General features: G+C 51.4%; 3 protein-coding genes across 3 annotated transcripts; 1 reads left to right on the forward strand and 2 right to left on the reverse strand.

Moving 5' to 3' along the window:
* Nucleotides 1–6,710: 6,710 nt before the first annotated feature.
* Nucleotides 6,711–7,776, forward strand: TM4SF19 (transmembrane 4 L six family member 19; the record flags this gene model as incomplete). The annotated part of the gene is made up of 4 exons (XM_082767229.1): nucleotides 6,711–6,887; nucleotides 6,969–7,046; nucleotides 7,286–7,452; nucleotides 7,554–7,776. The coding sequence occupies 4 exons, from the start codon at nucleotides 6,711–6,713 to the stop codon at nucleotides 7,774–7,776; spliced, it is 645 nt and encodes a 214-aa protein (XP_082623355.1).
* Nucleotides 7,777–8,726: 950 nt separating this feature from the next.
* On the reverse strand, nucleotides 8,727–10,592 carry NEU4 (neuraminidase 4; the record flags this gene model as incomplete). Its single annotated transcript, XM_082766820.1, has 3 exons — nucleotides 8,727–9,838; nucleotides 10,045–10,300; nucleotides 10,392–10,592. 3 exons carry the CDS (start codon nucleotides 10,590–10,592, stop codon nucleotides 8,931–8,933), a joined length of 1,365 nt encoding a protein of 454 aa, XP_082622946.1. The 3' UTR covers nucleotides 8,727–8,930.
* A 2,183-nt stretch (nucleotides 10,593–12,775) lies between these two features.
* GAL3ST2 (galactose-3-O-sulfotransferase 2) lies at nucleotides 12,776–14,260 on the reverse strand. The gene is made up of 2 exons (XM_082767416.1): nucleotides 13,985–14,260; nucleotides 12,776–13,897 (listed from the first exon to the last, which is right to left on the reverse strand). The coding sequence occupies exons 1-2, from the start codon at nucleotides 14,198–14,200 to the stop codon at nucleotides 13,037–13,039; spliced, it is 1,077 nt and encodes a 358-aa protein (XP_082623542.1). The 5' UTR covers nucleotides 14,201–14,260; the 3' UTR covers nucleotides 12,776–13,036.
* Between the last annotated feature and the right edge of the window lie 8,551 nt (nucleotides 14,261–22,811).

Below are 22,811 nucleotides of genomic sequence, written 5' to 3' on the forward strand. Positions count from 1 at the left end.
CAAGGCAGAACTCACATTCCGAGCCCTGTATCGGCCACCTATGTAGTTGGAAATTCCCTCGGTTGTGTTTGGAGTTGATGTAAAAGCATTTGGGTGGCAGCTGCTGAGATCTGCACAAGCTGTTGCTTGCCGCTCCGCAAAGGTTGCCTGTGGCTGCAGACATCCTGCTGCCCGCGCCCAGCCTGCGAGGTTAATGGACACCCTTCTGTGATGTGCTGCGAGATGACTTCAGTCCTGTGAGGTGCTTAGTGTCTGTCTGCTCCCCATAAATATAGCCATATGTATATATGTACACGCGTTTTTAACCAGAGAATGCAGCACTTAACTGAGGCAAGCTGAGGCACTGCTGTTTTATCTTCTGTTTTACACCGGGCTGTTACGAGTAGTTGCAGAAGTTTGGGATTTGGTCACTGTCTTTAACTACTGTGAGTGTCTGCAGTACAGAGAAGAGTCATTTTGTAACTGCCTGTTAAATGGTGCTGAGAATTTACGGTTTAGAAGGCTAGATAGTAAAAGTACATGGAGCAGGGGGACGAGGTGCTATTTTATAGAACAGCTTTATATTAAACAAATCTGGGTAAAACTCGCCTCGGAGGCGTGGTGTCTAATCAGAGACGCTGGACTATAGGACAGATGATTTTCTAAGCAAGGCTCTTTCCTCTGATGGGTGAACTTACAGTTTCAAAATCAGGGCTTTGCCTGTCGGTTTTTACGGTAGTCATTTTTTCCTTCAATGATGCAACTTCACGCTGGAGGAGGGGGAGAATTAATTTGGAAGTTTTCAGCTCACTGTGCTGGGAGGGACCAAACTCAAGGAAACCTCTGATCTATATACACAACTGCTGCATTTTTTTATAAATATATGTAAATGTCCTATTGTAATATTTGATCCTGGAAATAAAACAAACTGTTTTCAGTAGCTTTCATCATCTCTTGAGTTTTTTGGTTTGCTTGATGTCTAATGATGGTCTGTCCCTGCATTATATGGAGAGTTTGGGGTTTTTGCCCTAAGTTTATGGAGTAGAAGGAAAGAAAATGAAGCTGAGCTCCTTGTTCCTGTGTATCTGCCTTTTCAGTAAAATTGTCAGCCTGGGTACTTTTGTTTTGCTTACTTGTCTGTGACCTGGCAGAATAGGTCAAGGTGCTGTAGCTTCTGTTGAACCTCTGGAAAGTTTGCAGTTTCCCTATCCTACCTGTAGCTGCTTCTGCTGACCTTAAGAGTTCCACAAAATAAGTCACAGAGACTGCAACTTGGCTGAAAACGGTAAGTCCAAGTGTTTATTATTTCCGTACTAGCTCCAGTTCTGCCTGACAAGCAAGAAAGGGACGTGCCTGAATTTGCAGCCCGTTGGCAAAGTGAGTTTGAGAATAAACAAAGTGACCACAGTGGAACGTGTCCAGTTGCTGATGATGAGGAACTGTTGGTTACCGCAAGCTGCTTGTCTAGACCAACAAAGTTTCAGCCTGTTCTAAAGCTAATAAAAATGTCAAGTTCGAGATACTTTTTTTATATTTTGACAGGAAATACCCTTGTAAAAACAAGTAGAGGCAGGGCTGCTCCTGTTTTCTGTCCTTCCCAAGGGAAGAGCAGAGATGTCTTCCTCTTCTGAACCTCCGACGTCCTCGTGGTACAGATGCTGTGAAGATGGAGCCCCCGGCTTCTCCAGTTGTCTTGTGGGCTCCTTGAGACGTTTTGTAGCAGCCTCACACAAAATGCCAATGAACAGAGTCTTCTGGATGAGTACTCAGCAGCCACAGTGGGGCAAAAAAAGGCCAAAGAAACTGATCTTGGATCATCCTCATGTTGCTGACTGTAGCTAGGTCTCCACTGAAGCAATAATTTCAGCCGCTGCCCCAGTTTCAACCTCTTTAAGCAGCTCTCCAAAAAGTTATGGAATAGTGTAACTCTGTCAAGTCATCCTAAAGCCTTAAACTAGTGTTCACCATGACAGTCTTTCCAGTGTGTGCTGGAAAAGAGTAGATGCGCTTGGTTTGGCACATCCAAATCCAAGGCTTTCTCCTTCATGTGGGGCTCTGGGATCTGTGATCGGGCCCTTCTGGGAGGCGCTGACCTCCAAAGGAGAAAGCTGTGGTAGCCAGCTCTCTGGGGCCACCTGGGAAGTGACTTTGGCTCTTGTTTTCAGCACATGCACCTCTCCTCACTATGTTACAGAAAGACAGCTCCGCTTTCTGTGACAAAGACTTGCTTGTGCACCTCTCAAAGCTGGAAAACAACCTGATCTCTTCATCTAGCTAAGGAAAATATTTTCCATTCTGACGGAGTCGGAAATACCTTTTCATCACAGTCAGGCAGCTGCAGAACAGACTCATAAGATACCTTTTTTTAATGTATTTGTTTTTCCTTTCAGCAGATGCCTTCCAACTGCATTGATTTACCCGATGTGGTAAATTTGTGGCATTCCTAAGGAAGTTAAAGCAAACATCGTGCTGCCCAGCAGCATCATGTTGGTATTTCTTCTGTCGGGTTCTTGCCACAACCAGTGCAGGTTGTGTCAAATGGGCTTACTGTGGCAGTGAACATGCCCACACCTGGGGTCAGAGAAGTCTTATCTACTGGTGGAAACAGATTTATGTGTGCTACCAAAAGGAGTGGGAGAGACAACTGAATCACATAGAGTATCTGGGCTGGACCGGGGTGGAATTTGGCTTTGCCCAGGATGATTCCAGCAAAGAGTGTCTCCATAGCAGCGATCTTGTCAATTCAAACTCATCTTGGCCTCTTTCATTCTTGTTGAAGCCAAACTGCTGTTGAAACCTAACCTGCCATGCAACTTCCACAGCCCCAGAGGAGCTTAGGGAAGCAAAGACCAGAAGAAGAGCACGATTAAGAGAGTGGATGCTGTAGTCACAAAAGGCTCACAGACCTCGAAGTTCAGAAGGAACCATTGCCAAACATGATGGATTGGAGAGGGACAGCCCGAAGTGTGACAGGCTGAAGTGCCATGAAACAAGTAGGTTAAAAGTTGGTCAGCATCTATTTAGCTGTGTCTGCTGTCAGAGGAGTTGGTGTGAGGATCTCGTCAAGCCACAATCACTTTACGTGGGACCATGCTTGTCAGCACGGTGGCTGGGTGACTTGGCAGTCAGTTATTTGACTGTAATTTCTGTGCTGATGTGCTGATTTTCATAATTATGTTCTCATGCTAGGAGGGGAGACACGCAGCTGCTCAGGAGACTGTTCTGTTCCAGGCAAAGCTAAAATTAGCTTTTTCTCATTATTGTTATGGACTTGAGCTGGAGTGGGTGTAAGGGGAAGGTCAGCCTTCCCAGAGCAAAGATTCAGTCTGACGTTTCATGCTGAATGGCATGGGGCTTTCTGTGGGACGTGATTGACCTGATCATATGTGTGGCAACATAGGAAGCTCAGATTGCCGTGACGTAGAAAAGGGCACAAGATGAGGTTGCAACACATTTTATTCCAGTGGAGTGAAGAATGCTTCCTCTCAGTCTATGTAAAAAGGAGAGAAAGGAGAAACTGGATTATTCTCTACTGTCAGCAATCCTACATGAGACTGGCTACTCTTTACTGCTGACTGCTTTTAGAGACTGATGCCTCTTATTTAAGAATAAAATGGGGATTTACGTGCTGGTGCAAACTGTGATTTTCCTCTCAGAGTAACTATCAGGTTATTCAGATAATCTGCTCCTCCCAGACAGTTTTCCATACAAAAAACAAGGAACTGTCTGATGTAACCCAGCATTGTCTGTTCATTTTTTCCATGTGGAACTCAAAGCTTGAACTCCATTATCCGTTTCTGCCCTATTAGGGCAGGTTCTGTATTCTCAGTATTCATATCCTAGTTGATCTGAAAGCAGAAAAAGCCATTTCGAAATGTGTTGGCCAACACGTTACCCTAAGCAGAGCAAGTTGGGTTATACACTGTAAGGTGGCTACAGGTTGCCCTCTGGTTCCTATTTTGTCTACTGTGTTAGAGGAGGACCTGTGGCTGTTGCAGACAGGGAAGTTCACATCCCAAGCAGCTGATGTGCCTCAAGTCCCCCTGATAACCCCACGAGGAGTGTAAACTTTCTCCAAACACTGCTTTGAGAAGGTTCTTCCTTCTGCCTATATAACCTACAAGAATTTCTCCTCTCTGCTTGTGCTATCTGCGACTCCTCTGCCAGAAAATTGCTCTGCTTTTGCGCTGTGGCTTCCTTGCCTGCTGCCCTAGGACACAGAAGTTGTTTTCTCCCAGTCCCTTTTCACGTCTTGGAGCTGCCATGGTCAGGCCTCCTCTGAGGGCCCACGAGTGTGATCTTCCCCACTGCCCATTAACTACCAACATGACCAGCTCAGATAGCACTTCTAAATGTTGGTCACTTGCAGTAATTAAAATATCAAGAAATAACCTTCCTATCTAAACGCTGTCACCAAGACATGTGATATATATGTAATGGTGTATGCTCAACACCTGGAGGAAAGCAGCAAGAAAGCAACAGGCAGGAGATGGGAACAGCTGAGAAGTGACTATATTCATTTAGAAGCTTTCATTAGAATGACAGCGTTTTTCATCCTGCGTGTGAAAATGAGAAGAGGCAAACCTGCACCTTCCAGCATCTACATACAAAGCTCTTGCTCAGCGAGTGAAATGAGGGAAAACGTGGTGGAAGAAGCCCTTGGTGGAGGTCGTGGACTTGTGGTAGCAGAAGGATTGCATTTGGAGTGGGCTACAGAGGAGAGGGAGATTTGTTTTTGCAGAATCCCACTCCAGAGCATCTTCTGGTCTGGCACCAGTCCCTCCTGGTTCAGGTGCTGCTGTCCTCCGCAGCCAGGGGCCTGACACCTAAACAGGCCATGTCGGCCCAGCAGCCGCCATGTGGCAGATCAGAGCCAGCTCCAGCCACTGGGTCCCTTCCACCTTGGGATATTCTGTGATTCTATAACGTGGGCTGGGCCTGGGCATCCCCTTGGCTGATGCCCAGTGCCGTTTCTGAGGAGTGGAAGGTGTAGGCGAGGCTGTGATGCCCCACCACTGAAAGCCTTCCCCTGCTCTTTGGGAGGCATTGAGTTGGAGACGTGGCTGGAGAGCAAGGTTTTTGGAAAGAAGGTGGGAAGTGCTGTGCATCCAGGATGTTGGTGGCATCCTGGAAAAACTGATCTTACCAGAGCTGTCTGTGGCAGCATTACAGCTTCTAGTGAAGGTTTTTGGTGGCGAGATCATGCTGTAGTTTCAGTTTCCACAGGTTGAATGTGGCCCTGGTGGACGTGTCTTCTCATCCTTCGTGTCCAGCAAGGGAAGCTGTTTTTTCAGTAACTGCACTGGCCAGCCAGTGCCTTGGGAGCTCTCTTCCACTCTGAAACCCTTCGTCAGCTAAAGCCACGTCTGCTGCTGTCTCTGACACACCTCGTCAGTGTGACAAAGGATCAGTCACCACCATCTTACATAAGAATGAGTCCCCACAAACAGCGAGGCACCGTTGCGTTGCACATCCACTGTAACCCTGCAACATGGTCTGAGATGGCCCTTCGAGCATACCACACCTGTTCTGAGCGAAATATTAGTGAGGTTTCTTCACCAGCTGAAGAGCACGTACAGGATTTGCTCTCCCCACTGGACTTGTATCAGCTCTTTGGCCACCAGAGCAGGGTGCTGGAGAGCACAGATTGCTTGTATCTTCTTGCAGGTTGCTGGGTTGGTGGTTCTCCCCATACCAAGGGGATTGTGCTGCTCCTTCAGCCTGGCTCTCTGTGCTCATTTGCTTTCTGGTGTCGCTCCCCGAGAGCTGTCTTTCTTAGGGAAGGAAATCAGCTGGCAGTGGCTGCCTCATTCGCAAGGAAGAGTCATTCTTCCTTTTGAGCCACTGTTTGTGTGGGAGAGGGATGGCGCATGATGCAGTGGGTGGACCTCAGGGTGGAAGAGGAGGATGTGCAGAGTGTGCTGGGACAAGATAAATAGCACCCATGGGTGCTGCCTCCATATATTCTCTCAGGACAGAGCTCCTCCCAGGGGGATGCTGCTGGCTCACACTGCTGACTTCTCCCAGCATTGCTGCCAGGTAGGCCAGGAGGAAAGGAGGACAGGTTCCCTCTGCTTTCCTTGAATCCCTTTCCTTTTGTCCATGGAGGCATGCTAGCAGGGAGGGTGTCTTTCTTGCAAACACGCTAACAGAGCTTGCATCTGCTGCACTTTTGCTTTTACCTTCTTCCCCCGTTGGGGTGTGTGTGTTCCCCTTTAGCACCCGAGGAAGAAGGAAATAGCTAATGCCAACCCGCTTCTGGCTCAAGGGGAGTGCTGGGGGGACAGCAAGTGCAGGTCCTATGGGGCCGCCTTGCACTGGGAGTGCAGCCTGAGCTGTCAAGAAAAATTCAAGAAAATTTCTTGACCGCAGTAGATTGGTATTAATATTGAGTTTAGTCTGAATAAGTAATTAATCACATGGTCTTGTTGCTGTGATCTTTTTGTTATTTTAAAAGCTTTTGCGTAAACACATCCTGGTGGCTGATGAGCATGGGGATAGTTGTTTTCTTTTTTTTGTTTGTTTGTTTGTTTGTTTCTGTCTTCACTCTTATCTGCAGCTTGCATGTGCAGTTGTGCCCCATGTAAAACATCCCATGGCTGCAGTGCAGGGAAATGGCATTTCCATTGGAAGCTCCCTGTGAGGTGGGGTGCAGCAGTGTGGGGTGTCACGGTGGGGCTGAAGGCAACCTTGTCCTCTCCTCCTCCTCCCCATCCCTGTGCAGGCAGGCCATGTGCGTGGGGAGGTGCAGCCGCATCGTGGGACCCTGCCTGCTGGTACTGGGCACACTCTCTGTGATAGCCAACATCCTCCTGCTCTTCCCTGGCGGGGTGTGGAAGTACCTGGCGGACGGGCACATCACCAAGCAGGCCAAGGTCATGCCGGGCATCTGGGGAGGAGGCATCACCGTGAGTATTGTGTTTTGCACAGCATCCTCCATCCCTCACGTGTGATTGTTTCTCCCCCAAACCATCTTCTCCGTCCCTCAGGTGCTGCTGGTGGCGACCCACATCACAGCGGTGGGGTGGCGATGCACCGGCTGCTCCGACTGCGGCACCCGTCGCAACGTAAGGCAGGGCTTAAATTGAGGCCCCCGAGCAGCACGGGGTGGGACGTGGTGGGGTGTCCCCTCTCCCGTGGGCATGTGGTGGGGCATTGCGCGGTGACCCCGTGGTGGGATGTTTGCAGAGTGCCACCTCTCCTCTGACCCCATGGTGGGACACTGCACAGTGTCCCCTCCCTGGAGGACAGGGCTTTGTGTGGGCTCCCAAATTCTACCCAGCCCTAAGCCCTGTGCTCCCCGCAGGCCTTTCTCTCCGCTGTCCTCTCCAAGCTGGCACTCCTGGGCTCCACCGTCTGCTTCATCCTGTCTGGGGTGGGCCTGACCAATGGCCCCCTCTGCCTCTACAATGCCTCTGAGCACGGCCGCGGCCCCACCTGGGGATATCCTTTCTTGGACACTGGTGGCGAGGTGTCGGACACCAGGTACAGGGCCCTCATAATGCAGGCAGTGAAATGAAGGTGGCGTTTCAGTGGCTGCTCATGGCTCATCCTCTTTCCCCCCCGTGGCATAGGGTGTTGGCATCGGCAGATTATTTCCTGTACAAGCCGGACACCTGGGACACCTGCCTGGAGCCGGTGGGCATCGTGGCCTGGAATGTCACCTTCTTCTCCCTCCTGCTGCTCGTCAGCGCCACCGAGATGGTGCTGGCCTCCGTCCAGATCCTCAACGGCTGTGTTGGCTGCCTCTGTGGCTTCTGCGAGGGGAAGCAGGGCCGCCCTACACTCCTGGACTGAGCGCTGGAGCTGTGCTGGCATGCACGGGGCTCACCGTAGGTGCTGGAGGCTGGCCTAGGAACAGAGGAGGAGAAGCAGATCCCGAACATCGAGGTATGGGAGCAGACACAGGAGGGATGGGGGGCTCCTGGAGGGACCTCATTTAGAACCTCGCTGGACATGGGACGACGGAGCAGCTGCTCATCCTGACCAGCCCAGTGGTGCAGAGCCCAGTCCCCATGGCCCCTGGGGCTTGGCTGCGCTCACAGCGAGCGTCACCACCTTCAGCACATCCTCATCCCTGCCCGACGCAGGGGCAGAGCACAGGGGCTGCAGGAACAGCAAGTGCCTCTGCTTGGAGCATATTTGCACATGAACTGGTCAGGTGGAGAGGAAAATAGCAGTGATCATGGTAACTTGAAAAAGCAGTCAGCCAGATCACACAACAACAAGGAGATTAAGATTTTGATGAGAGAAATAGGGCTGGAAGTAAGTATTAAAAAGGAAGAAGAGAAGGTGCATAAGCAATTGTGCCTGTGAGAGGAGAGGCCATGGCATTGTGCCTCAGCAGCCCCCATCTGCGGCACCACTGCTAGTGCCGCTCAATTTGTGTTTCACAGATTGATGGCTGACTGAATGGTCTCGGGAAAGCAATAAACTGCTTTCCTCAGGTGAATCAAAGGGTTTTTTGCAGTGCCAAGGACCTGGCTGTGAAGCTTCCTCACTGGCAGGGTGCACGGAGGGGCTGCTGAAATGCCACCTCCACCACTCTGCGCCGATGTGAAGCTGGAAGCAGGAGGGAGAACATCATTAGGGACCAGTCCTTTATTTGGAAGGATTCTGGGTGGAGGAGAGGTGCAAGGGCAGTGAGACAGAGAGATAAAGACAGGGATAACATGGTAATAATGGCATGAGCCTCTGAGTCCAACCACCTCTATAATTAAAAAATAGCAATACAAATGAGATAAAATCCTGCGTTGGGACAGGAGCACCAGCCCTCAGCACAGTCCAGCCCAGGGGGCTGGAGGAGCCCCCAGATCCCACCCCGGTGTACATCAGCAGAGCTCGCCCTGCCACAGGGTCGTGCCAGGCTCTCCCTGCGTGCCACCAGATGCGGAAGGCGGCCGGCCCCCACGTGCCCACAGCCAGCACGCCAGGAGATGCGGTGGGCGGCTCTAGGAGACACAGCAGCTCCTTCGCCTCCGCTTCCTGCAGGGCACTGCAGCCGTCAGGGGGATGTTCTGGAGCACATCGTGCAGTGTGAACATGCTGAAGGATATCTGCTCGTAGGGGGACCGCTTCCCGTTCTCGTAGAGGCAGGCAAAAGCGATGGCTGGGCCACCAGAGACGGGGGCCTGGCTGTGGGGCAGCTCCATGTAAGCCAGGTCCGAATACGCGCTCGGGCCCTCGTAGATGACCCAGGGTTCGGTCCAGCTCTCTGCGTCCCTGGGGAAGGTGCTGAGGTGAACCCCCATGTTGACCCGTGACATGGGGCTGGTGGGGTGGGAGTAGAGCACCCACGTTGGTGCTTGGAAGAAGGTGCCGGGGCTGGAGGTGGCTTTGGGGTCCACGTGGAGCTTATCCCCTGCTGCCCTCAAGGCAAGCAAATCCCGAAAACGGGGGAGTGGCTGTGGAGCCGAGCCTTGTCCAGGGACGTCAGGGGGCTGGGGGCCATACACGAAAGGCGCGGGGAAGCCGATGACACTGCCATGGCAGCCATGGGGGGGCTCGACCAACCGCTGGACCAGCTGCCCCCCGTGGAATACAGCCCCGTCGTCGGTGCTCAGTGCCTGCACACGGAAGCCCAGGGGGCTGCGGGCATTGCAGTAGAGGACATTGGAGCCGTCCTCCTCGTCCACCGAGACCAGCTGGCACTCGCCTGTCTGCAGGTTGGGGATGAACTCCCCAAAACGCCAGCCCCGTCCATGGTCGTCGCTGTAGAAGGCGAAGGAGTGAGGGGTGGTCTTGCAGAGCTGCCCGAAGCACTCCTTGCAGTCAATGTGGTAGCTGTAGGCGGGCACCAGCAGTCGGCCGGAGCGCAGCTGGATCCCATGCCCGGGGCCCAGTGCAAAGGTGGCCCAGTCTGGGGACAGGGGGACGAGCGTGATGAGCAGCCCCCGGCTCCCCCGCCACCGGGCTGCTCTCTCCATCTCCTCCCCGCTCTGCTCAGGCTCCTCTTCTCCCTCGCCCCAGCTCAGCCCTTGGACCCTCGCCCGGTCACAGCCCGAGGCTGCTGCTGGCCGTGCCACGCTCGCCGGCTCTTTTTCCCCTGCCTGCTGGTGTCACTACCTTTGATGGCCCTGCCGATGACCTGCTGCGTCAGGTCTGTGGCCTTGCTCCAGCTCAGCCCCTGGTCAGCACTGGTGACGCAGCACAGGCGGGTGACGTTCTGTCCCGTGACAATCTGGAAGGCTTCGGGTGTCCTGCCCAGCACCGTGATGAAGAAGAGGAAGAGGGTGCCCGTGAACTCGTCGTAGAGCGGGCAGGGGTTCATCGACCGGTGGTGCTGCAGTGCCGCCGTCTCGAGCACCCTCATGTCTTCCCACTGCATGGGGATGGGGCAGAGCGCTCAGCCCCCTCCCCAGCCCACCCCGGGCCCAATCCAGCCCCCGCCGCCGTGTTGGCCCCGCTCCCACCTCGACGTAGCCACCGTAGACGGTGCCGCGGCGCAGCACCAGCAGGTTGGCGTGGGCGTCATCAGCGCTCAGACGCTCCTCGGCGAAAGCCAGCAGCTTGGCCACGCAGGGCAGGTAGAGCAGGGCCGGCACGCGGTACGTGACGCCAGTGGTCTCCTTCTCAAAGAGCACGGTGCGGGCAGGGAAGTGCCGGGAGCCCATGGTGCCTGCGGCAGAGAGAGAGGGGTGGCCCGGCCGCGGGCAGGGGGCTCGCGGCGCTGCCCCTGCCCAGGGGGGTTTGGGGAAAAGTGCAGGGCAGGACACCGCATGGAGTGGGGCTCCCAGTAAACCGAGGCTGGCAAGGGCCAGGGTGGGAGCTGTGGCAGGGCATCAGAGGGGGCAGAGCTGTCCCTGTGTGTCCCCCTGCACGTCCTTGGACCTGAGGGATGGGATCCCTTGCCCCTGGGCATGGCAGCTGCTGGTTTTGCTCTCCAGCTCTCGTCCCCCTCTTTCCAAGCCAGAGCTGTCACTAGAGGTTTCACAGCTGAGCCACGCTGGCAGGTGGGAGCCCTGGCTGGCCATGAATGAAGCCACCAAGGACTCGGGCTGGTCCTACTGGAGTGAGGGCTCTGCCTGGGGAAGCTCCATGGCCTCTCCCACTCCCTTCAGCATCTCCCCTTTCTCCGCTGCATTCCCGCAGGGCAAGGGCTGGGTCTGCTGCCCACCCCAGGCTGCCGAGAAGGGCTCTTGCCTGCATTTTGCCCAGCGCCCCATGGGGAAAGCCCAGGCACTCACCCGGTCCTGCTCAGCGCGGGGCAGCCGCCTCCATCCCCTGGCAGGCGTTGGGGCGATGCTGGCTCCTGCAGTGCCGGCTGCCTGTACAGCCTGTCCCCAGCCGTTCCTGTCCCCCCACTGATACGTCACGGGGCTCCCGCCGTGGCCAGCGGCCGGCAAAAAGCCCTGAGTCAGCAGCAGCACAAAGGCCCCATTATCAGGCAGGCAGAGCCCGGGCCCCTCAACGTGCATCTGCTGCGCTCAGGGCCGCAGGGAGGGAAGGCCGAGGGATGAGGTCCCTCCTGCCTCAGTTTCCTTGCTCAACCCCGGGAGCAGTGCAGGCTGTTGGGATGTAGCTGGGGATGGTGGAGCTGAAAATCCATGAGGGTGCCATTAAGCACTGCGTTGTTCCTGCCCTGTGGCTGCGGTCTCACTAGATGCAAGGCAAAGGCTGCATCTCCACTGGCCTGTTTGGCCTCATTGCAGGACAAAAACATAAAACACACCAAGGTGCATGGAAAATGTTGAGTTTGTGAGAACAAATGCTCCCCACCTTCTTTCCCTTCCCCCAGTGCTGTGGAGCTGGAGGCAGGGGATCTGCATGGCAGGCTCCTGCCTCTGCTGGCCTTGGGGCTGCTGGGTTGAACTGCAGCCACGGAGCTCCCATCTGGCCACGGCTGCATGATGTGCCCGCTCCTGCCTGCTTCACCCTGAGGTGGCTGCTGAAGCCCCTGAAGCAGCCCCAGGGTGGCCATCGCCCCGTCACCACACGGGAGGCTCGATGCCTTGCGTGCTGGTGCGGGGTAAATCACTGGTTAGCAGCGGGTGCTGCTGCTGTTCCCAAACCTTCCCCAGGCACATCCCTCACAGCCAACCTGCACAGTGCAGGAGGGAGAGGACCCTGGTTAAACTTTGCCATCCTGCCCCACGGCTGGTGGCAGGCGCAGCAGAAACTGGGGGTGGGCTCCAGAAACCTGCACTGAGCCCAGCCACTGAGTGAGGGCAATCATTAACAGCAATGACACCAAAGCTGTCACTCCCCAGGAGGGTTTGTCCCATGAGGGTTTGATTCCCATTGCGAGGTGATGCCCTAGGCCAGTGGTGGCCGTGCCTCCCTGGATCCCTTTCCTAATCGGCATTGGAAGTTTGGCCACAGGAGCAACAGGATGTGATGAAGCCTCTGCTGATGATAAAATGTCGATGCTGCTGGCCTGGAGACCTAAGTTCTTTCCTATGCACCTGCTCCTTCAAGTACCACATTCCCTTGGTGAGCTCTTGTCCTTATCTCCCCCCAGTTTTTGTCTCCTAAAAGCAGAAAGTTGAGACTCGCTCTAGTGAGCTGTAACCAGCCTGGAAGTAATGACTGCTATTAAAAATGGTCAAATGCAAACCAAATTATTAAGTCCCTGATTAATGATTAAGAGGAAGGAAAATCTAATGCAGACTGAAAGCCTGCCAGCTCCAAGGAGCACTGGGCTGTCCCCTGCGCGTGACAGCAGCAACGCACCTCTGAGCGGCATGGACCTGAGCATTATCTGGCCGAGTCCTTGGCTGGAGGCGTTTTGGGACCTGCCTCAACCTTGGTGAGCTAGGAAGGAGGACTGCAAGAATGTGGTGGGCTCAGTGCCCCGGCAAGTGTCGTGCCCCACGAGAGGGGAAGAGAGGAATGGGTGGCACTCACCTAATGACAGAGGCGGTAAAAGTAAATAAATAAAAGTTTTGCTTTGTTTTGTTTTGTTTTCCATAAAATAAAAGCCAGAGAGTGGAGGTACATGTAGCTCTCAAATGACCCCCACCCCCCAGTCTCCCCCTTGTGTCCAAGAGTCTCATCGCCAAACCCCAGCGATGCAAAGGGCCATAGCAGTGGGATGCTGCAGGAGCTGGCACATGCTCTAGTTTTGACGTGGGACCTGTGTCTTCTCCAGGGAACTGCTCCTCAGCAAGGCAAGGTGTAATGGCTTCCTCTTCTTGTGTGGGTGCTGACGGGAGTAAAGATAGGACATGTACTGGAGTACTGGCGTAATAATTTTCTGGCAGTTTTTCAGAGTCTCGTTGCTTAAGTCTGGTCTGATGTTGTAACCGAGGATATTTGCATCCCCCGACTGAAAAGGCAAGAGAGTTTTGTCCTTGATGTGAGTCTTCACCACAGCCTCTTGGTCCAAGAGGCAGGTCTCCATGAGCTCCTTCTGTCTCATCCGCAGGTGATTTACCTCTTTCTCCAGCTCCTCGAGTCCTATGGTCTCCTCAATTCTCCTCCAGAAGCTCTGGTTGAAGTGCAGGTAGAGGTTCCAGTCGAGCGAGCACCACGTCTTTATCCTCTCCCTGCTTTCTGCAGTCAGGGTCTGGACAGTGTCATTGCTTCTGGAATTGAGCTTAAAGTAAATCACATCATCTAGATCCCAGCACAAAGTGTGCTTCAGGAGGATCATGGACTCATCAAAGTAATCTGCTATCAAGATCAGGTGGAAGTTCTCTTCAATCTCCTTTAAGACCTCCTGGGTGTAGTTTTCATTGTCCTCTGCATTGTTATCATAGCCAAAGTCAAACCACATGTTATTCTTGGCGTAGATGTTTTTCATGTAATCCTCCTCACGGTAATATTTCAAGGGCGATGCCAGGTACTCATTCACGTCCTTGGATCTAATGAAGGCAGGGACCGCGTCCTTGTAGTAGACGTAGGAAGATTCCAGCAGAAAAATGGGGTTCCTCAGGATGGAGAAGTAGAAGGTGTCCCCTGCCATCACCTTATGCACCTGTTTGTGGGGAGGAAGAAGAGGGGCTGTTAATCCAGAGGCCCTGTTTTTTCAACCATGTACCTCCACAGGTGCCGTGGCTCTTACCTCTGAGGGGTTAAACCGCAGGTGGTTGCCCATGATGTTGTAGTTTTGCGCTTTGTTTTGAAGTTTCTCCACAAAGCTGGTGTTGAATCTCTCCGGGTAACCCAGGTGGAAGCGCTGGTCAGCTGGGAGGGCGATGGTGAGGTTATGCTTCTCTGTGAACCGAAACAGGATGTTCAGGACGGTGCTGCTGGCAGTCTTGTGGGTCTTCAGGAACATGACGTTGGTTTTGGTGTGACACGGTCTGGGAGTTATCAGCAACTCTGCGGAGCTCCTCCAGAATCTGCAGGAAGGCAACGCATGGGGAAAACAGCCTCTCTGGTGCCATACCCCATCTTTTAGACCTGGCAAAGCTCACCTAACCATCTCTTTTACTCCCATGGCAGTAAAGCTTCAGAAGCCAAATGCAAGCAGGTTTTCCTGACCTCACACCAGCAGCTGGAGCGAGGCACCAACCCAAACAAGCCCCATCCCTTAGGCATGGATGTTGGACAGTTTTCTGTTTCTCCAGTTCCTCACTTGCCAAGCAGGGCACAAATACTTCAGCTTGATCCCCTTTTAGTTTGTCATTTGGCTTTTTTTACCCTAAAGAGCTGCATTTTGGCTCATTTGATCACTTGTGTGCCCAAATGTGGATCTAGGGCCCGATTTTGGGCTGCTGCCCTTCCAGCATTACCTTAGGTTGAGAAAGCTAAATCAAGTGCCACAGGTCAGATCCTTGCTGCCCTGCGGAGGTGAAGTCAAGCAACTAGTTGTTCTTGCTCCTTCTAGACTTACAGATTTTTAGGAGTTCTAAGGAAGAATCCAAAAAGGGCAATTCCCACAAAAAAGTTGAAGAAGAGAAAACATTTGGTATACCTGGAAAGAGAGTAGAATTTATGTGAATATTATCTCATAGAAGACAGTCCCTCCCCAAATGTGAACCACAAGGCTTTGCATGCTGTCTTTGGGGCTTCTGTCACTGGGACCATAATTTCTTTATGGTGCCAGCCATCAGCTGCATCAGCAGCTCTGGGGTTTGAGGCAGGACAACAAGAAATCACATTTTTTTACTCTCATACCCTAATTTTCACCCACGTAACCTACTTCTTTTGGGTTTCTGAGGCCTTAGAGTTTGTTCATTTAGAGTTTATTCACTTCAAGCTTCTCCCATTTTGTCAATGGAATTCTGTGCTATAGAAGCCTTTCTTGTTGCCCTTGATGAAAGAAAAAGTTTCAGGACATAGAGAGGGGCAGCTTTCCATTTCTTCACTTTTTTTGTCTCACCTGGTGTGAGACAACCCCTTTCCTTTGATCAGTCTACATATACAAGTAGAGCTGAGACTAGGGAAGAAATGTGGAGAGGCAAGCAGGCTCTTGTCCCTTGAATGCACCCCCTGCTCATTTTCTCGGCCTTTCAGTTAAGGTGAAGCTGATGCTGGTGTAATGGTGTTCCAGAAAGTGCCTCCCTGCCTGCTTGGAGGCCTTTCCTAAGGCAGTCTGGCTATGGCTTTCTTCTGCCTCTTTCCTGAAGAACTGAATGTGTGCAATAAGGAACTTGTTTGCTCAGGCAACATACCCAACACAGAAGGCAGTTATACTTTGATTAGTCTTTAAATAGGTAAATGAATCAACGTATGCTTAAACATCCTGAAAATGAGTCAGCCACAACATGTGCCATAAAGGTTATCATTGCTATATTATGAGAAAGAACATGAATGGCCTGCTTGGCAAGGGGGTTAGACTAGATGATCTTCAGAGGTCCCTTCCAACCTTGTCTAATCTGTGATTTTGTAATTCTGTGATTTTTTTTTTTTTTTTTTTTGTAATTCACAGCTCTACAACTTATCACTTCCAAGTGACCCTTATTATCTTATTCGTCACTGACGTTTACAAGCATTTACATTTTGTCATCCTGCTTCCAGATACCCAAACATGCAGCAAGCTGAGCCCATCTGCAGTGTAACTGGGCACTCCCACCAGAGCCTCGTGGCCAGGGATGGCCAGCTCTCACTGCTGGCAACATGGGGGTAACACATGGGGCCTTCAGGCTGAGGGAACTCCATGAACAAGAATGGGAAAATGGAGGCCAGGGAGGGGGCTGAAACGATGGGAGCATATCCTCAGGGTGCTGCCAAGCCCTGCGTCTCATCCTCCCCTCTCCCTCAGTCCTGTTTCCAGTGTACCCTGTGCCAGCATGGGCAGCAAGGTCTGGGATAGAAAGTCCTGAGGGGTCTAGAGCTCCTGGGGATACAGGGGCACCTGGAAGAATGCACAGGGGGCCTGGGAACCTCTCTGGAAATGGGGCAAAGGAGCTGCTGCTCACCCTGGCCAGCCCAGCACCAGGGAGCCTGTCCCTATCTCTCTGGGGCTTGGCCACACTTGCAGCAAATGTCACCAACCTGCACATGGGGCTTCACCGCCCATCCTGCCCTCATCACCCTGGCACATCTCTGCGAGAGCCAGCGCTGCTCTCAAAGACTGTCCCCTTGGCCACACACCTACCTTTGTCACAACTCTCTGACCAAGTCATATCTAAAACCAAATGCCAACAGACACCATGCACAATGTTGGCTAAAATATCTGCCATCTTTTATTGCCTTCAAGAAAGACAGGTCCCGCTTGTTTCAGAGCTGTTCTGCTCTGTTTGCTGAAGGTGAACAGTGCGAGTGCCTAGCATTACAGAAGACAGAGCTGACCTTTTGTATGAACAGTTAAAACTATAAGCAGAGGTATTTCACAACTGTCAGCCAGATCAACAGGAGCATACAGGGCAGGATGCACAGAGTCGTGGCTGCTGGGTTTTATTCCTTCCTAGCACGCAGCCAGGAGGCATTTCGCTGGGGGGAGTGAAGTCCAACGCAGCCACAAGACACAGGATTCATTGAGAGCACCCCTTGTTACCAACGTACTACCTGCTTTTCTGCTCCATTAATACAGTCTTCCCCAAAGCAAAAGTTCAGGAGTTCAAATCTGAGAGTTGCACAGAAATCACCAAAGCACGCGGGGTATGAAACCAGCCTGGGATTCCTTTGAGGACCTGCTTCAGAGCTACCACTAAAACACAAATTCTTCTAAGCCAAAGAGTTTGTCCTTTTGACAAAGGTAGCACTTGAGTGTGCTGCTATGGATGCTTTAAGGTAGGACAACATTTTTGATTATTTGTATTAAGCTGAAAACAACATCTCTAAGGATTTGTGTCAACATAACAAAGTTCTTTCAAATTAAAAGACTTGGGATACAGGAGGACACACACACTGAAACTAACCTCATCCTGGAGCAAACTTGAACTATAGGTTATTAATCACTTACACGGATTAACTAAACTCTCTGAATCAGACCTTTCTACAAATCATATTTTAATTCTGCACCCATAATGTTCACATCCCTCTCCCCTTACCTTGAAGTGCACCTAAGGGTTTTCATGCTGCCTCGCTGCTGTGAGCTAGAAATTATCTCCTTTGCAAATCAGTACCAAAAGTCCTTTCGTTTATGGTCTCTGATGGATTTGGTGTGTCTCTATATCTAGCATCCTATCACTGCTATAAATGGCTGGGACAGGTGAGGACAAAGGGAGTGGCTAGGTGTTTCCAGGGGTGGGTGGAAGTTAATTAACAAGCCACGAACAGTTCTGGCATGGCATCACATTTACACAGGCACCGATGCTTTTTCCAGGGCTGCCTTAGGAGACAAGGTCTGCAGCAGTTTTGTAGGGAAGTGAGGCTTTAGCAGGTTCCCCTTCCATCAAGAATGAGGGTACAAATGGGGGAAGACAAACATGCACACAAATGCTGTGCCTGGCTGCAGGAGGGAGGCACGGGGCTGATCCGGGCAGGATGCTGGGCTGGGGGCTGGAGGAGGGCATCACGGGTCCCTTACACTTTCTGCAGCCCCTACAGTGTGTCTGGCGCTGCCACACCTCCTGCTGCGGTGCTCAGTGCCTGAGAGGCCTTTCCTCTGGTTCTTGCCTGCAGATTCAGGTCCAGACTTCTCTGTCAGACGTGCCTGGCAGCAGGAAATTAGGGACAACAGCAAAACAGGAATGGTGTTAGGCTATTGGAAATCCCCCTTTGTTTTAAGAAGCACCCCCGCCATAAAGGCCCAAGAAGCAAACCATTTAGGCTCAAAGTCTTTCCCAGTGAAAACCCGGTTACAGTAACTGAAGGGAAAGAGCTTAGGTCCTTTGCTGTATCTAAGTCCTGGGAGAAAATAAATAAATAAATAAGTAAATTAATTAATTAATTAAAACACCACACTTTTGCACCTACACCAGCTGAGCTGTATTTGATGGTTCATCTACTTGACTTTCTGGTGTTATTAATGACCGCTACAGCTTGCTTTACACGTGAATTTGAAAGTCCACCAAGGCTCCTGTACTGCAACATTTCGCAAACTGGGTTTCTTGATGAAGTTTGCCCAGGGAGAGCAGGATTTGTCCTGCAGGTGTGAAGGTAGGGGCAGTTTCCCCAGCCGCCACCTTGGGGTTATGCTGGAGGAAGGCACAGTGTGCACAAGCTCGGAGAGGAGCTACCTCCAGCTGCTTCTGCTCATCCGCATGGGGACAACTGCAGAACAACTCATGGAAGAAGAGGCCTTGTGACGCCTCATGCCACTGCAATTCTTCCATTTGCTGCATTCTTGCTGCCTGTCCTGGCATCATCTCCTTGCACCGAGGGTCTCCTCAGAAAGGCAAGAGAGGAGAAAAAGCAGGAGCAGGAGCTGGGCGGGGGACAGCAGAAGCTCCACTGCACGGTACATCAGCAATGAAGGCTGCCCGATCCCAGTCCCCAATTCTCTCCACATACACACACTGCTGCGACCTCCCAGAGCCCATGCTCAACAGAGGAATTGCTGCTCATGGGACGTAGTTGATGCATGCCCAATGTGGGCAATAAAACATTGCAGCACATCTTCCAGGCTGGAATTTGGCAGTAATCAGTCAGAGTGGGGGATTTATGGCTGTGCCACTCCTATGCACCTTATGACACAGTCCCCTTTCCCTCCCCACGCATGGTGCCACCTTTTCAGATGGTGGCACCAACCAGTCCCACCAGCAGGCACGTACTCAGCATTCTGGTATTCCTCATGAGAGCTGCTAAATTCAAACATACTGCATTTCTTTTTAAATCCCACCTTCTTCAGGCCAGTCCCACAGTGCTTCTTCAGATTCAAAGATTAGCAGGTATAGGTTTCTTTCCTTGAGTTCCATAGTAAAATGTGAACCAGTGTGTTGTTTTCTGAAGAATTGCTAGGGTAATTCCTAGCATTATTCCTTGGGTGTTGTACAAGAAATGTCCCACCTGTTCAGGTTTGGTTATGCATAAAATATGGTGCCATAAAGAAATATTTGACGTAGCTTTGGCTTGCTCCAAGACTGGAAGCAGTGAAGGTCATGCAGGTGACACAGAATTTGCTGGGGCAGGATGAACAGCTCCAAACGGCCTGCTCGGTTAGGAGAGAGTCAAGTCCTTCCTCACCATGCCAGAAGACTGCTGCTTCAACGTGCTGAGCAGCCATGGACACTTCTTATCCTTCCAATATTTAAGTCTGTCCTAGAAAACAAAACAAAAAAAAAAAAGTATTGTGGACAAAAAAATTCTACCACGATTCTTTATCAAAAAATACATGCACACATATGTGCACATCTCTCTCTTTCTCCTATATACTACAGTAAACCAGTATTTGAGAGCATCATTGAGAACTTTGAATAGCAGGATAATAATGGCAATGAATTAACACAGAAAATGGGTTCCATTCCCTCCAGATAATTGCTTTGTTGTTTATCTGAGATGGTGATTGTAACACTGAGTTTGTGGATCTTGGTATGTAAAGAAGAAGGCTAAATGTGACTGCTGGAATTCCTCTGGCCACTGCACAGCCCCGGGTTGTCTGCCAGCCCTGGCTCCCTCCCTAGCACTCTCCCCATACATAGCCGGAAAAAAAAAAAAAAAAAAAAAAAAAAAAAAAAAAAAAAGCAGTATGGAAAGTTCCACTTCCCCAAAAGAACCATTCATGTGTAAAGCCTGCATTTCAAACTCTTATGGTCAGTGGTTTGTGAAAAAAAAAAAAAAGAACGGGGTAGGAAAAAGACAGAGAATGTAAACAGCCTGATCTGGAAAGAACAGGTTGTATCAGCTTGACTTGGCAGAAAGCACCTCCTTTATGTTTCTTCTTTACCACCACTACGGATTTTCTCTATTTTTGCATCTTCTGATACACAAACAGCTCAGGTGGGGAGCATTTCACCTCCTGCCTTGTTTGCTAACAACAGCATCGTTCCCTCCAATTAACCCTCTCTTAACTAACGCAGCTCCAAGCTCTGGCTCAGACCCGCATTAGGTCCAAACGTCTGTCTCACTCCAGGGGCACCACTAAGCTCATCCTAAGCCATATAAAGAGCCTGATGCCAGAATGTCAGTCCCTTGATGTGAATTTTCAAGGAGTGGAAGACCATTTAGGAACACGCTGTTTCAAATCACTACTGGGAGAGACTGAGGAGCTATTCACTCTGGGGTTACTACTGCTGGGTCAGGGTAACATCGTACTGGGGCTCCTCTAAAGGGCCCTGCTGCCTGAGCTAGCTTTTAGCTATAGGAAAATGCAGAGATGGTACGATGGCAGTAGTGTGGAGGCCTGAAGACGATCAGCTCCTCCCCAACAGCCCTTGAGGAATGAAGGGAGAGGTACAGGGTGCCTCGATAGCAGAGAGAGAGAAGGGATTGAAGAGATCACAGGGTAGGGATAAATACTGGTAGTGCAGGCTGTATGGTGGTTGTTCTGTCAAAGCATTCACATGGCAAATTGAGAGTTACGACCTTAGAACTGTGCTGTGATGGGTGCTGTAATGCAGGGCGCTGAGTAAGCCACCATCCTTAATTCAGCTCAGCAGCTTGCAGCCTTGTTGAGAGGTGTTCTGAATAAAAACAGAAAAAAAAGAGACTCTTCAGGATGGTTTTCTTCCTGGAAAAGTGCTCTTTTTTCCCCTCAAGCGAGGAAACAAAGACAGTGCAAAACCTGGGGTTTGTGGAGGATCAGGCAAGATCCGGAATCAACAGGATTATCCCATAATAATCAGTGACTCCCAAGGGGTATAAAAGGCCCATCCAAACATCCTTCATTCTCCTTGCTGCCCCAAAGCGACCCAAGGCAGACGTGGACACACAGCGCATGTGGCGTGCTTGTGAGAGGGCACACAAAGTCTGAGAGAATTGCACGAGTAAAACCAAGCTGTTGTAAGATCGCCTTCCACTGTCACCAGGCCTTGTGCTGACTTCTGATCCTGTCCTACACCACTGGCTCCTTTCCCCTCTCACCCTCCTACTTGGGGAACCTATTTTTCTCCTACACCTTTTGGAATTGGTGACCCTTCCAAAGGCCAGACAGAATGATTTTATTTTCCTGCTATTTTATGTAGGAGAAGGGAGCCAAAGAAGCAGGAAATGCTCCCCTCAGCCTGGCTTCTGGCATCGAAGCCCTCCCAGTTACTGTTGCCCTGAGGTTAAACCTCCAGGAACCCTCTCTTCTCTGGTCTGGCCTTCCAGGACTGCGAACCTGTCCCTGCAGCAACGCTGATGTGTCCTTGGGACAGTCTGGCGGTGCCATCGCTAGAGAACCCACAGCCTGGAACTGGTGTGGGTTTTTTCAAGCATGTTGGACCAAAACGAGTGAGGAAGGGCAACATTTTCACCTGGAGATGGTGGTGTGGTGTGCCTCCTGTGCCCCCGAGGCTTCACTTGTACACCCCAAAGGAGATGCCTCCTCTGACCGATGGCACTTCACTACTAACTCCGAGCAAACCAGTGGGAAGAAAGCTGAAACACCCACACACAGCGCCATGGAGGCAAACAGGACACGAAACGTGTCTAAACCGTTTCCTTAGCTGAAGCTGTAGAGGAAGGTGGCTCCGGGTTGGGACTCTAGCCAAGGCTTTAGGAGGGCCACTTGTGAGATTTGCTCTGACGCAGGCACCCAGCGTGTCCTTGGGCTTGCATCCAGACACAAGGAGCTCCCAAAAAACAAAGTGCAACTGCCGTGCTGAAGACCAAAGCAGCAAATTCTGCTGTAGCTCAACCCAAAGGCAACAGAACCGATCTCACGCCTCTCAGAGCAGACACAGGGGAAGGACAGACACCGATGACAGAGGAAGAACCATTCTATGCAAAGGGACAGTTGCTAGCCTGCAGCTCGGGGAAAGCTGCATCAGCTCCTTACTCTGCCAGGGACAGATTCACACCCAAGCTCTTGAGCCCTTAGGAGGGACCACACTGCATAATCTGGCAGAAACTTTCCCACTTTCCCTTAATTCTCTTCAACCTGGTCCAGTGAAAAGCCAGAATGTAAGATCAACAGTGATGGGTGTTGACTCCCAAGACCTTGCATTTTCTGAGAAGCTCCCTTAACATGCATAAACACCTCTCGAAGGGGCTGAAGACTTCCCAAGGAAAGCAGGGCTTCCAGAGGAACTGCAGAGTAGAAAGGTACCTGAAGGAAAACCCTGAGTAGCCCAATGAAGAGAGAGATTTCCAGTCTTTACCCACCCAATCAGTCCTGGGAAGGTGGCGGGACACAGCCCTTGGGCTGCGAGGCAGCCGTGCTGTGCTTGGTCAGGATGAAAGAGCAAAGGCAGCCAGAAGCCAATGCAGCCAGCCCAGGACCTCAGCATCTCAGTGTTGGGCACTGCAGGATCTGAAAGAGCACCGCTGGGATTCCAGCCACACCTCCTAGAGCAAAGACACATTTTGACAAAGGGATTCTGGCTAGAACAGATGTCTGCTTAAAACCTCTAGGTCACTAGAAAAGGCACAGACCAGAAAGTTCTGATTTTGAGCAAATTATAATAATCTATATTTAC

The sequence above is a fragment of the Aythya marila genome, assembly GCF_965140915.1.
Source record: "Aythya marila genome assembly, chromosome: 9".
Lineage (NCBI taxonomy): Eukaryota > Metazoa > Chordata > Aves > Anseriformes > Anatidae > Aythya > Aythya marila.

Coding starts and splice junctions, on each gene's coding strand:
- GAL3ST2 (XM_082767416.1), bottom strand. CDS start 14,200: ATGTTCCTGAAGACCCACAAGACTGCCAGCAGCACCGTCCTGAACATC. Junction 13,898..13,984: donor TGCGGTTTAACCCCTCAGAG/GTAAGAGCCACG, acceptor CCCCACAAACAG/GTGCATAAGGTGATGGCAGG.